This window comes from Tachypleus tridentatus, chromosome 7 (assembly GCF_004210375.1).
Source record: "Tachypleus tridentatus isolate NWPU-2018 chromosome 7, ASM421037v1, whole genome shotgun sequence".
NCBI lineage: Eukaryota > Metazoa > Arthropoda > Merostomata > Xiphosura > Limulidae > Tachypleus > Tachypleus tridentatus.
Genome location: NC_134831.1, coordinates 108653541 through 108669415, shown reverse-complemented (window position 1 = coordinate 108669415; position 15875 = coordinate 108653541). Strand labels below are relative to the sequence as shown.

At 31.9% G+C, this 15875-nt stretch overlaps 2 protein-coding genes across 6 annotated transcripts in view; one reads left to right on the top strand and one right to left on the bottom strand.

Annotated features, from left to right (window-relative positions):
- Nucleotides 1-2461, bottom strand: part of LOC143256371 (uncharacterized) — a 67547-nt gene extending 65086 nt beyond the window's left edge. For 3 of the 4 annotated variants that reach the window (XM_076513539.1, XM_076513541.1, XM_076513542.1), the window contains exon 1: nucleotides 1948-2186. The gene's annotated coding sequence lies outside the window, so the exon portion shown is untranslated. Of the gene's footprint in view, nucleotides 1-1947 lie in introns of all 4 variants that reach the window. The other variant, XM_076513540.1, reaches the window with a different exon arrangement.
- Nucleotides 2462-12058: 9597 nt separating this feature from the next.
- Nucleotides 12059-15875, top strand: part of LOC143256370 (uncharacterized) — a 73657-nt gene continuing 69840 nt past the window's right edge. Inside the window, exon 1 of one of the 2 annotated variants that reach the window (XM_076513537.1) lies at nucleotides 12059-12347. In XM_076513537.1, the coding sequence (XP_076369652.1) occupies nucleotides 12270-12347 (78 nt within the window). In that variant the 5' untranslated portion in view covers nucleotides 12059-12269. The remainder of the gene's footprint in view (nucleotides 12348-15875) is intronic. The other variant, XM_076513538.1, reaches the window with a different exon arrangement.

Sequence of the window (15875 nt, the reverse complement as noted above, 5' to 3'; positions counted from 1 at the left end):
CAAACCTTTTCTACAATGTACGTCACTCGTATCAAAATCATGGCTAATAACATGAACCATACCTTTCTGTGAACTAGAAACCTATCTTCCGTAAAACTCTGAATAAAAACTGGCCTCTCATAACTTAAAGAATTCCTTAACCTCATATAGAAAAGGCACATTTTAAAGAAAATTAAACTCCATACAGCAAAAAGTTTAAATAATTTACACTTTTTGGAAACATGTTAACAATAACTTAGTAAAAAGAAAAGACTTCAGTACCATGTAGACTTCATTTACGCTTTTATGGTGCAAAGCAACTAGGCTCTCTGCACCACCATATAGAGAAATTTCAAACCCACATCTTCTACAGACGTCATTGATGTATTCTAGATAATTTAGCTCTAACAACCCTGGATTTGTTGTACACATCTGCTATGAATATATACAGAATTCAATGATGAAATAACACACAAACAGCCTGTAAAATTTATAAAGCTTTAAACATATACAGATAGAAGTCTTGCTATATAATATCTGAAATTTTGTATATTTTAAACAAGGTTACTCATGGGTAGACAAGGAGGGCCACATGAACAGAATAGGCCTGTCTTCTTGTCAGTTCTTAGTTTTAGGCTCATGTGGAAATCTCTACCATTGGCAGTACATCATCTTCTAGGGCCTGACAATCCTTTTACACTTACCTAAATCACTTTCAGTGTATAATGCAATAGAATAACACAGACTAACTGCTTAACACTTTATCATTAACCAAACCAAACCACAGAATGTATGGATGGCTGATCTAGTTATACAACTACCACTTATAGCTGAAAGAATACATTTAGCTATACCTACATGTCTGATGGTAATTGATTAGTAGACAGTTCTGCTATTCTCTTAAGTTGTTACATGCAAGAACATGCATATGGAATTCTAAATGAATAACTGTAAGACACTTCTACTAAAACAATAACTTATACCTGAATGTGTTGTTTCAGTACAATAAAATTTGGTGAAACAAATGTACTCAAATAAGAAATATTAATATCTTATACAAGATTGACTAACACCATAAAAGGACATGCTATGTAATCTCAGTTTTCATACAATCAACAGTATTTTCTATTGATAAATTGTAAGATTTGTTATACCATGAAGTATAGGTATATATTTAAATATTAAGAGGTGAAATTGAAGCTTTTGTGTCTAACAGTGACAGGTTTCTAAAACACAATTATTCAAATCGTATAATGTATGTTTTACCATGAATTTTTAAGGTGACAACACTGCATAACAATTCAAACCATCAAAGTTATGATAAACTGTACAGTGCCACGAACTATATCTTTATACATTTTTAGGCCCCTGCATAATTTTATTACTTTTCCCTTAGTTAAATAATAATTTATATTAACTTACTACTAACTTTATTTATTAGCACTAGTATTAGTAGTTTTAAATTACTTAAATCCAGCCTTTGATCATTTATGTTTTAGAAACTTGATGACTCAAATAAAAGCGCAGTATTACCGGCTTAATTGGTGTTAGTTATATATGGCCAGAGCCAAAGCTAAACAGTGAACCCAACTTACGGTTAAAACAAGGGTTTTGTCAATCAAGCAAGAATAGGTTTTAACAATAAGTTGTAAAACTGAAAGTAATAAATCGGTAATACCACACTTTTATTTTAATCATCAAGTTTCTAAAACATAAATTACCAAAGGCTCAATTTAAATATTTTAGTATTAGTAGAACTACTACTACTGACATTAGTATGTATTACTTATTAAATTATACCAACATCACACTACTACTATTATCAATAGTAGGCCCTACTGATACTACTAGTAACAGAAGCAGTAATACTACTGCAATAATTCAATTAGTTTTACTAATACGATTACTTAACGTATCTTGTATGGAATATCACAATATTAATTTTCAGCCTTATTCGCATATTATTACCTGACAACAGCTCACAGAAAATATGGCACCCGATTAAATATCATTTTGACGCAATAATTTGTATTTAGAAGTATTTCACAGTGTTATATCAAACAAAACTTTCTATTTAAGTTTCAGTATTAAAAATGTCAAATCAACTCGGTTCTTTTGATTGACATCAGAGCAACTTTCAAACGTTCGTACTCTCGAACTAATGGCGGCCATTCTGTGTTTACAAACTACGGGGAATCAAAACTAAATGCACGGGACTACGTTCTACGTTTGTATGTATAATAATACATTCATTGCATTTTGTGATCCTCTGGTAAGCCATATTGGTAAAGAAACCAGAGTGACACTAGCTGCTGAATTTGTCTGGGTCTGTAAGCAAGTAAATATTTGCATAACTGAAGACTGTAAAATTTATAATTAGATATTTACATATTTTACACAACGAAATTGTTTGCATAAGAAACAATATCAACAACAACAAAAAACACATGACTGAAATGTCGTGACAGGAATTTGGCAACTTGCCAAGATTTACCAACTTTAGTATTACTATGGCATTAGTTAGTGTTATAAAATATTTATTTATAAATTAAATAATTCATAAGTATACTTTACACATTTACATGTTGTTCATCAGTAACTTAATGTTCACACTTTTATGAATTTAGAAATAATTCACGTGAATTTATAATCAACAACAACACTATCATTTTATTAACTACGCGCCATCTACAGGACTATAAGAACAACATTACTATTCATACAAAATTTGTATTAAAAATTGAATTATAATTAAGAATTGACAATATATATATATATAAATATAGGACAATTAAGGTTTAAGTGAAAAGTAAACAGACATGTGTTTATTCATTTCTTATCAGAGTAAGCTACTTATGTTAATTAAAAATTGTGCACGGGGGGCATTGTCATGCTGAAACAAAAAAGGGCCTTGTCCAAACTGTTGCCACAAAGTTGGAAGCACACAATTCTCTAGAATATCACTGTATGCTGTAGCATTAAGATTTCTCTTCACTGGAACTCAAATGTTCTGGTTCAAACAATGAAAAACAGCCCCAGACCAGTATTCCTCTTCCACAAAGCTTTACAGGCAGGTAGCGTTCTTTCTTTTTCTTTTTTACAAGATTCTTTATCTCCTTCTTACAATTGTCTTTGTTAAAAAGCTGCCTTTAACTGTAAACCTCATGGAAAACATCTTGCCTTTCTTCTTCATTATGGATTGCCGTTATATAATTCTGAGCTAGCTTAATAAATATTTCGGAAGAATTGTTTGTACTTTAAGCTGTTTAACTTCTTCGCAGATTTTTCATAAATTTTAACTTTCTCATCTTCCCAAGTTTCTATTTGACTTCTTTCAATTCCAAAATGTGGAAAAAGAAACTAAGGCTCAGGTGAAAGCAGATCAAACAGACAGCTTAGTATCTGATTTTATTTTAACCTTATAGAGTTAAGTTTCGTCTGAGAAGATTCATCAGGAACATTATACTGAAGAAGGTATTGCAAGGTAGCTCATCTGTCTTCAGATGGAAAGTTTTTATCACGTAGAGAATAAGCAACCAGCTGAGTAGTCAGGTACCGTGTGTGCCGCCTTAAACTTTTAATAGTTTCCACTGCCAAATAACCAAATATCGGATCATGTTTGAGGTCGTAGCAAATTTAAAAGTTTTGAGATCTTGAACCGGAGCTTGAACTGACACGTAACTTTTGAAGTATCAAGAGACATGACAGCAGTTGTAAGCCATTTCATATCATGAAAGACATATAATGAAAGACATTTGTTAAATTTCTGTGTCATAAAAATTATAATAAGATAGATGACATCTGTCAGAAATCTAGGTTCATAACAAGCTCCAGGCTGGTGAAATTTAAAACCGGAAATATCTCCTCCTAAGAAACATGTTACAATCTGACAAAGATACTTGTAATCTCGTATCTGAACTGTGTCTACTCCGAGTACATGGTTACAAAACCTTGGACTTTTCTGTGCTAGCTGAAACATCTGAGAACCTGTTTGAATCAAATGCCAAAGAAACTTGATAAGATTTTCCATCTTATTTACATCATGGTATATTTCAGGCCAAATTTGTTTCAAAACTTGGTATATTTTTCTCCTTGAGTATTTTGGCTTGTAAAAGCCTCTATCACATAGAAAATGTGTACTTCATAAATGTAATGACAGCACATGAACCACAGTAAAGGCTTTTACCAAAATTCTTATCGGGTTTGCAATCAGTTCATTTTACTTACCTGTGTTGGACAAAGTGGTGCTGCAACTGCCTCGACCTGATCTGTGATATCATAATATTCAAGAAAGTTGAAGGTTGAACTGCCTGCTCATAACCTTTTGAAGAAGGTATTTGGATGATTCCTAGAGTTAAATCAACTGGTTTCGAGAATGGAGTAGTGGCACTAAGTGCAAGTCTCTTAACATCAACCATAATTGTTCTCTCATACTCCAATTCCCTTGATAATTTTGTGTTGAAGTGAAGGGCAATATTAACGCGCTGAATTTGATTTAACATGACTTCTCTGATATTTGCAGCTTTAGATTATGCAATTTCTTTTTTTTTCTTTAAATATTTGACCGAGAAAGACCGACATTATTAATGTCGACTTCACTAAGTTAAAAGGTAGTGCACACCCTTATTCCAACCTTAGTGGTAATTGCTACGACTTGTTCCACAAGCTGATTGATAGAAGTCTCCAAAATGATTTATTATTATTACCACATTTTTTCCTTGTTTGTTTTTAGGAGAATGATATTCTTAACTTGAACTGTCACTTTCACCAGTCCTTTATTTTCTTCTTGTGCGATCATCATCTTCTGTTCACTCAAACTGGTCTCCTGCTCTTCTTTAATTTCAAAACTTGCTGCTTCCTCCTGTTTCATCCTTTCCTCCAAGATTTTTCTTCTTAAATTTTTGTCACATTCTAACATCACTACTTTTCTCTCTTTCTCCAATATTGTTAAAAAAAAAAGAATGTCTTCTTCCTTATCTTCACGGAATTTGAACCTGTAACGTATTATTATATGAACTATATCTTTGATCCCAATATCAACTAATTTGTCTGCTTTGCCCAGGAAAGTGAGAGCTTTCTGAGAGAAAATGTCTCGTCTTTCTATTGCAGTGTCTCACTTATTTTAAGATGGTTATATTCCTTAAAGGAATTTACAATTTTATTTCTGATTGCTCTTCCAGACAAAATAAAACCTGTTTCAGAAACCTAGCGTGCCGACTTCCAAATAACTATTATTTCCTGTAAAAAAAACAAAACTTGGAATTGCCTATGGCTGATTCACAACGACCACCTTTCCCTTGACAACCAGTAATGGATACATCATAGATAACCCATTGTGTATACTAGTAGTGGATACACCATACATAATCCATTGTGTATACTAGTAATGGATACATCATAGATAACCCATTGTATATGCTAGTAGTGGATACACCCTACATAATTCATTGTGTATACTAGTAATGGATACATCATAGATAACCCACTGTGTATACTAGTAATGGATACATCATAGATAACCCACTGTGTATACTAGTAATGGATACATCATAGATAACCCAATGTGTATACTAGTAATGGATACATCATAGATAACCCAATGTGTATACTAGTAATGGATACATCATAGATAACCCAATGTGTATACTAATAATGGATACATCATAGATAACCCAATGTGTATACTAATAATGGATACATCATAGATAACCCAATGTGTATACTAGTAATGGATACATCATAGATAACCCATTGTGTATACTAGTAGTGGATACACCATACATAATCTATTGTGTATACTAGTAATGGATACATCATAGATAACCCATTGTGTATACTAGTAGTGGATACACCCTACATAATTCATTGTGTATACTAGTAATAGATACATCATAGATAACCTAATGTGTATACTAGTAATGGATACATCATAGATAACCCAATGTGTATACTAGTAATGGATACATCATAGATAACCCAATGTGTATACTAGTAATAGATACATCATAGATAACCCACTGTGTATACTAGTAATGGATACATCATAGATAACCCATTGTGTATACTAGTAATGGATACATCATAGATAACCCACTGTGTATACTAGTAATGGATACATCATAGATAACCCAATGTGTATACTAGTAATGGATACATCATAGATAACCCACTTTGTATACTAGTAATGGATACATCATGGATAACCCACTGTGTATACTAGTAATGGATACATCATAGATAACCCATTGTGTATACTAGTAATGGATACATCATAGATAACCCACTGTGTATACTAGTAATGGATACATCATAGATAACCCAATGTGTATACTAGTAATGGATACATCATGGATAACCCACTGTGTATACTAGTAATGGATACATCATAGATAACCCACTTTGTATACTAGTAATGGATACATCATAGATAACCCAATGTGTATACTAGCAATGAATACATCGTAGATAACCCATTGTTTATAATATTAGTGGATACACCATATATAACCCATTGTATGTACTAGTAGTGACACATTATAGATAACCCATTGTTTATAATATTAGTGGATACACCATATATAACCCATTGTATGTTCTAGTAGTGACACATTATAGATAACCCACTGTGTAAGCTAGCACATAACAAAGACACAAATACAGGGTAAACAAAACTAATGAAGTATTTACTTTCAAAGTTTGAAAATGAAAGAAACAAATTTCCATTTTATTACATGAACTTTAATAGCTGGAAATAACATTAAAATATAATATTATGTATTATTACTTAATATTAAATTATATAATAGCATCAATAGTGTAATCCTCAGTCAAGGCTATAAACAAATATTTGGCACATTTTATTTCTGTACTACATACTGATATATAGAAAACATTTTAATACTACAAGTAAACGAACTTATATCACTAAGATATTGTTATTACTTAATTAGATGCTCAACTTTCAGTGTCTAATTAAATAATAACAACATTTTGGTGTTATGAGGTCGTTTACTCCTGATATTAAAATTTGATATATTCGTTGAATAGTTTGTTCTACATCACACAGTCACACAATTTTTTTCAAAATTGATTACATTATAAATATTCACTGTCATTTAACTATTATACCTTTTAATGTTTCAATTAATGTAATATAAATTAAGGCAATTGCTTTAGGGATAATTTCTTCTTTGTTCAATAACACAGTCCACACTTCTGGGCAAAATTATTAGCCCAAAGACTAGTCTTTATGTTTGTACTTTCATAACATAATCATGAATCTGGCAAAGTAAGGAACGTTTAGAGGAATTCTTTTTTAACAGAACAATTTGAATATTAAATTTTAATTTCTGCGTTTCTTATATTTTACTTTTGTGTCATATCTTTCAAATTTGAATAGTTCTTATACGTTTTCTTATTAATCTCTCCATATTTTCCTCTTAAGAATTAAAATCCGTAAGTAAAACTGGTTTTTATTAATGACATATAAATATAATGTTTCTTTCCCTTCAAAGTTGGTCTGCTTTGTGAATAGTGCCTGTCTTTCAAATATTCTTCTAAAAATTCGTTTTAATTCTACTCAACAAAATAAACTGAACTTTGAACTTTTATTGAAGCTTCACTACCAAAGTATGATAAGAAGGTAAAATCAGTTTACTATTTTACTATCTCCTCTTTCTGGTTGGTAGTTACCACTTCTCACTAGTGTAGTGAATATTACTTTACCTCATTATCGTAACAAGTCCTGAAGTAAAGAAGCTTTATCTCTACCTACATAGTTACATTTCTACACCATTATTTTTCATCTCCATACTTTTATCATTTTTATTGGTTCACATCCACACATCTATTGTTTACATTGTTTCATCTCCACACATCTATTGTTTTTATTCATTCATCTCCCCACATCTATTACTTATATTATCTCATCTACACACCTGTACAATATTCATATTGTTTCATAAGATATCTAGAAATATCAACGTTTTATATACTTTATCGTTTTTTTAGAAATTATTTATTATTTTTAAACTTTACATAAGTTATATATTGTCTTATTTAAGTTCTCTGTTTTCCACACGCATCATCCACGATTTACTATCATACTCAAAATTAAGATTTATTAAACGTTCAAATTATACACTAATTGCTAAACGTCTGTTAGTAAAAACACAATAACAAGCATTACGTTTTATAGGGTAATACTAAGTGGGAAAAACTCCCAGACGTCGGAGAGAGAGGCATGTAGGAGGAGTTCTATTGTAGGTGGTGAGCGGACAGGTAGGGTTTTCGCGATAAAACAATGAACCTAAAACAATAAGGTTTTTACATAAAATATTTATCAATTAATTAAAATAATTGAACAACTCAGAGATTCGATAACAATTTAAGCTTCAAACAGTTTCAGGACAAGTGTTGATACTAGGTATTTGATACTAGGTATTTGATACAAGGTATTTGATACTAGGTATTTGAAAGTCCTCATATTTCATACTCCACTCCACTATGAATACATAACATGGAAGAGAGTGAATATTTATGTACAATATCATAGCTGTAACTTTCCAGAACAATCCTCAAAAAACTAAGATACGTTTGTAGTTTTCCTTTTACGTAAAGATAACATGCAACGTTGTCAGGATCAGTGTGAAACTCTTACTGAGATATCATGCAAGATTGTCAGGATCAGGGTGAAACTCTTACTAAGATAACATGCAACGTTGTCAGGATCAGTGTGAAACTCTTACTGAGATATCATGCAAAATTGTCAGGATCATGGTGAAACTCTTACTAAGATAACGTGCAACGTTGTCAGAATCAGAGTGAAACTCTTACTAAGATATCACGCAACGTTGTCAGGATCAGTGTGAAACTCTTACTAAGATAACATGCAACGCTGTCAGGATCAGTGTGAAACTCTTACTAAGATAACATGCAACGTTGTCAGGATCAGAGTGAAACTCTTACTAAGATAACGTGCGACGTTGTAAGGATCAGGGTGATACTCTTACTAAGATAACATGCAACGTTTTCAGGATCAGAGTGAAACTCTTACTAAGATAATGTGCAACGTTGTCAGGATCAGTGTGAAACTCTTACTAAGATAACATGCAACGTTGTCAGGATCAGAGTGAAACTCTTACTAAGATAACGTGCAACGTTGTCAGGATCAGTGTGAAACTCTTACTAAGATAACGTGCAACGTTGTCAGGATCAGGGTGAAACTCATACTAAGATAACGTGCAAAGCTTTCAGGATCAGGGTGAAACTCTTACTAAGATAAATTGCAAAGTTTTCAGGATCATGGTGAAAATCTTACTAAGACAACATGCAACGTTGTCAGGATCAGGGTGAAACTCGTACTAAGATAACGTGCAACGTTGTCAGGATCAGGGTGAAACTCTTACTAAGACAACGTGCAACGTTGTCAGGATCAGGGTAAAACTCTTACTTCTACAACCTAAGGAGAAAAACCTTATATGAATAACATTTTTCGACGTAAGTTCTAAGTACTTTAGGGTCATGGTGACTAGCTACGTGTATACCAGTGTTGATTAGTGTTCACTAGCTCCGTGTATACTACTACTGGTTAGTGTCTTCTGGTTACATATATACTTGTATCGCTACATACTTCCTTACTTTAGCTAGCATTCACTGACTACATGTATACTAGTATTTGTTTATGTAAAGGCAGGTTAATTATCTGGTTCTTTATATACACAGATAAGTTCACCTGGTTCTATATATACATATACAGATATGCTTAGCATCTGATTGTATATATTTACACAGACCAGTTAACCACCTGCTTCTATATATACGTATACAGACATGTTAAACACTTGGTTATATATATATATATATATACACTGCTGGCCAAAATCTTAAGGCCAATGAACATAAAGAATAAATATGCTTTTTGCGTTGTTAGGCTCAACCACTTATTTGAGTAAAGCTTCGAAAAATGAAAACAAGAAAAGATAAAATAAAAATTAAAAAACTTTTTAGCATTTAATAGGGAAAATGTGAACACTGTAAAATTAGCCTAAATACTTGCTGGTCAAAAGTTTAAGATCATACTGAAACTAAACGTTAATCGGTAAATACGTAACGAAATTTAGTCATTTGTGTTCAAGCATTAGCGTTGTCAACATCTCCCATTGGCATCTCCTATGTTACATTGGTTAAAATCATGGCAAACGTTAAAAAGTTGACAAAGTTTGAACGTAGCAGAATTGTCGAGCTGCAAAAGCAAGGTCTCTCTCAACGTGCCATCGCTGATGAGATTGGCCGTAGTAAAACTGCAGTTGAAAATTTCTTAAAAGACCCTGAGGGATACGGAACGAGAATTTCAAGTGGTCGACCCAAGAAAATTTCGCCGGCGTTGAGCAGGAGGATTTCACGGGTTGTCCGGCAAGACACCAGCCGATCGTCGAATCAGATTAAGGCCCTTACGGACGCAAAATGCAGCTCAAGAATAATAAAACGGCATCTACGAGAGAAAGGCTTTAAAAACCGTAACCATCTTCAAAGGTCACGCCTCCTTACACACCACGAAACAGCTCCGTTAAAATTTGCTGAAACTTTGCATTTCCTACCCTGTTTAGGACTTCTTTTTGGTGTGGTTCTTAACTTTTGACCAGCTAGTAATTAGGCTAATTTCATAGTGTGCACATTTCCCTATTAAATGCTAAAAAAATTTTTCATTTTTATTTTCCCTTTTCTTATTTTAATCTTTGGAAGCTCTACTCAAATAAGTGGTTGAGTTTAACAACGAAAAATGCATATTTTTTCGTTATGTTAATTGGCCTTCAGACTTTGGCCATTTTAACTACCTGATTCCATATGCACATATAGACAAGTTAACTACCTTGTTATTAATTTACATTTACAAACAAGTTAACCACCTGGTTCTACATAAATATAAAAATATTATAACCATAAATTTTCAATCCACAAACAAAACACATTAACATAAAATAAAATACGCTGCACATTTTTAAAAAGGATCCTATGGTGCAAGCTACAACGGGGGATTATAAAATGTGTCCTAGGTTTTGCAGGTGATTGCGGAAGTAGGACTCACATTACGGTGGGAATACATCGTCTATCAGTCTTAACGTCCAATTTGCTAGTCTCACACAAGAAAATTAAAAATTAGGAGAGCGAGATGTGGGTGCTGAAGCCCACAATATCCAACACCTATATGACCCTTCACTTCCTGCAGACAGTTGTGGAAAGGTGACTGCTCTCCCAAGTTAGAATAAGAATAAGAAAAAGGAAAACATGGAAAAATAAATAAATAAAATTAAAATAAAAAATAAGGGAAATAAAGTGCTGACATCTAGTGGTAAGTAAGATAAAACTTACCTCTTGAAGTTAGCATTCCTGCCCCCAATATAGCAGAGACACTAATTAACACGACATCAGTAAAGTGATAGTTTATTCTGACTGTTGTGTTTTTATATGCAGCTTAAGGTGTACATCCCAATAAAGAGGTGCCAAGTTTTTATATGACCTTATTTTGAACTAAAAATAATTTTCAGTAGAATTTCTCTAATTTTACTTTCTTTGTATATACAGTTAACCACCTGTTTCTGTATATATACATAAACAGACATGTTAACCACCTGTTTCTGTATATATACATATACAGACATGTTAATCACCTGGTTCTATATACCTATACAAACAAGTTAACCATCTGGTTCTACATATATACAACTAAATTAAACAGCTGGTTCTCAGTAGCTAAACACGTGTGGACAGGTAAGTTGTAGCAAATATAAAGAAAATATTTTTGTTAAATTTTTCTTTCTGTCTCGTTTTTTCCATGTGTTAGTTACCGATTTCTTTAACGTAACATTTGTCTTACGACGTTCTGTATTTCTCTTCACAAAATATCGTCGGCCTTTGTTTAATTACCTATCGAAGGTTTAGGAACCACAGACCACACTGCGTGGAATATTTTTCAGGTGGGTTTGAGACAAACGTAAAAGGCTGTACAGTGCACGTGCTTATCCAATTGAATAGCGTCTACTGAAAAACTGTGTCACTTGCTTTACTGAAAGTTTTGTTCCAAATCAGTGAGTGTGGGCGCCATCTGAGCAATCAGAGCACGCTTGATAGATTGGTAACGAGAAGTGTGAGCTGTGATGATTTAAAGTCTATAAGTTACTTTGAGGTGAAGAAGTCCCTCTTGTTTTATAACGTTTATTGTGTGCCAGTGTTTCATTGGACAATAAAATCACTTTCTGTCTTCCTTGTCCTGTACAGTATCGTGTCCGAGGATGACTAGTTCTACACCCCGGACGACTGTAGGGCGGCTTGTTGGCCTGGTGGTAACGTTTCTTATAAGAAGCATACAGGTACGTGAAACTTACAAATTTAGTACAGATGTGTTTAATACTTCTTAACTATATAGACTCAAACACATTTAGACATAAGAGCGTACAGATAGATGTGTAGCAGTTAGACGTCTATTTAATATTTCCTAATTACACACCTTCATATAGGTCGTGCCGAATTTTATATCAATTGCTTTCCTAGATATATATAAATATATATTTTTAAGAACTTTGAATGTCAAGTTATACAATTGATATCAGTCCCAAACTGACATAATTATTTCAGTCTCTTACTGTATGGTCATAGTTCCACGGTAATCTCTCATGACACTTTTATCTCATTATTTTATGTATAGTATGATATTAATATCGTTGTGTCACTGTGTGATGATAATTAGTGTTGTTATAGTACACGGTGATGATATTAATATCGTTGTGTCACTTTGTGATGATAATTGGTGTTGTTATAGTACACGGTGATGATATTAATATCGTTGTGTCACTTTGTGGTGATAATTGGTGTTGTTATAGTACACGGTGATGATATTAATATCGTTGTGTCACTTTGTGGTGATAATTGGTGTTGTTATAGTACACGGTGATGATATTAATATCGTTGTGTCACTTTGTGATGATAATTAGTATTGTTATAGTACACGGTGATGATATTAATATCGTTGTGTCACTTTGTGATGATAATTAGTATTGTTATAGTACACGGTGATGATATTAATATCGTTATGTCACTTTGTGATGATAATTAGTATTGTTATAGTACACGGTGATGATATTAATATCGTTGTGTCACTTTGTGATGATAATTGGTGTTGTTATAGTACACGGTGATGATATTAATATCGTTGTGTCACTTTGTGATGATAATTAGCATTGTTATAATACACGGTGATGATATTAATATTGTTGTGTCACTTTGTGATGATAACTAGTATTGTTATAGTACACGGTGATGATATTAATATCGTTGTGTCACTTTATGATGCTAATTAGTATTGTTATAGTACACGGTGATGATATTAATATCGTTGTGTCACTTTGTGATGCTAATTAGTATTGTTATAGTACACGGTGATGATATTAATATCGTTGTGTCACTTTGTGATGATAATTAGTATTGCTATAGTACACGGTGATGATATTAATATCTTTTCGTCACTTTGTGATGATAACTAGTGTTGTTATAGTACACGGTGATGATATTAATATCGTTGTGTCACTTTATGATGATAACTAGTGTTGTTACGGTGATGATATCAATTTTATTGTATCACACCAATATGATCTTAACAAACAAGTTCAGACACCGTAATTACAACCAACTTGATAATATAGGCCATGTTACCAACATGAGCACTCTAAACAGAAGAAATATATTGATATATGTATATATTCATGGCTCATCTATTACTTCCAGTTCAATTCCCTTTATAGAAAGTGGGCACAAAACTCATCACTAACACGAAGAAGATGAAAACTTTACTGTCAATATCTAATTTTGTAACCAAACATCTCACCAGGGGTTACTGTAATATTCTCTGTTGAAGTTAAACGTATTCCATTGTGGGCACCTATCATTATCTAGCTAGAGTGACAAACCTTAATCTTTCAACAAGGATGTAATTTTAATTTCAAAGTGATAACCCACAACCTTCTTGACAAAGATGTAATTAGAATCCCGAATCTCAGAACATTCTTTATAATTATAGATCATATTATTTCATACTAGCGAAAGTACCCGGCGTTCCTTGAGTTATTAGGTTAATTATGACAGTGGGTATTTTGGCATACAAGTATAACATAGATACTCTTGTTTCTAAGCAACATGATATTGTTGGAACGCACTGCTATCAAAATGCACTGGCTTTTATATATGTGTTAAAAGTTGTGATATAAGGAACCATTCCTTTTCTATATGGTTTTTCGCTAACTAACTTCATTAAAATGATGCTCACGCGTGTGGCTAAGTAATAACACTCAGATTCACACCCTCAGGGTCTCATTACTAGGTGTGCAAAACTTCAGGTTTCTATCTTTTCCTCCTGGAGTTATAGCAGTTATACACAGAGACACGGCCTTTTATTATTATAGATGATCATGAAACCCAAAACTTACCAACCGTGTTCACATTTGAACTGATACTTCATATAACCATGAAACACAACAACTCACCAACCAGGTTAGCCCTTGAACTGATATCTCACATAAATATAAAACTCAACAACTCATCCATCTTTAACACAACTGAGTAACACTGTAAAATAACACATGGGTGGCATTGACTCAATAACAATATGAAATAACACAGAGCCATGAAGATTCTGAGTTTGCTAGAGGAATTTTGTTATAACTGAGGATGTGTTAAAATGTTGTATTTAAACGTTAATGATAAAAAGAGATTAACATGTAAAAGAGTTTAACATTACCATTGTCTATTACATCACGTATATACTAATATGTTTAACATATTAAAATGTAATGTTAATTTCAGTATATACTAATATGTTTAATATATTACAATGTAATGATAATTTCAATATATACTAATATGTTTAACATATTAAAATATTATGTTAACTTCAGTATATACTAATATGTTTAACATATTAAAATATTATGTTAATTTCAGTATATATTAATATGTTTAATATATTAAAATATGTTAACTTCAGTATATACTAATATGTTTAATATATTAAAATATTATGTTAACTTCAGTATATACTAATATGTTTAACATATTAAAATATTATGTTAATTTCAGTATATATTAATATGTTTAATATATTAAAATATAATGTTAATTTCAGTATATACTAATATGTTTAATATATTAAAATGTAATGTTAATTTCAGTATATTATTAGGCGTTTAAACAAGCTAAACTCTTATTGTTACATTCATTACATATCTATAAAATGATAATGTCAACATACATATTTTAATATCTATTTTCAGTACGCAAACTTTCTTTTGATGAGGCTTACCTAGAAATATTATATTAGATGGTGCTTCACTGTACAATGATGTAGAATATGATAAGAAGGTGGAGTACAGTTATATAATGTAGGTTACGATATAAACTTTACAAGTAATATTACATTATGTGGTATGTCATGTAAACCTAAATGGTACCATTGGATAATATATTCTATGATACAAACATCACCAGTAACATTAATTAAAGCATTTTATGATATAAACATAAACAATAACATTATATAATGTAGTTTAATATAATAGAAACCTATATGATAGCACTGGATAATGTAGTTTATGGTACAAACGTGACCAGTAACATTAAAGCATTTTATGATATAAACGTAAATAATGGCATTAAATAATGTAGTTTGATATAAATATAAATAGTAGCATTAAATAATATAATTTGATAAAAATACAGAGAGTAACATTAGATGATGTAGTTTATGATATAAATATAAACAGTAACATCAGATGTAGTTTATGATGTCACTATAAACACTAACATTGAATGATGTAGTTTATAACATAAATATAAACAGTAGCATCAGA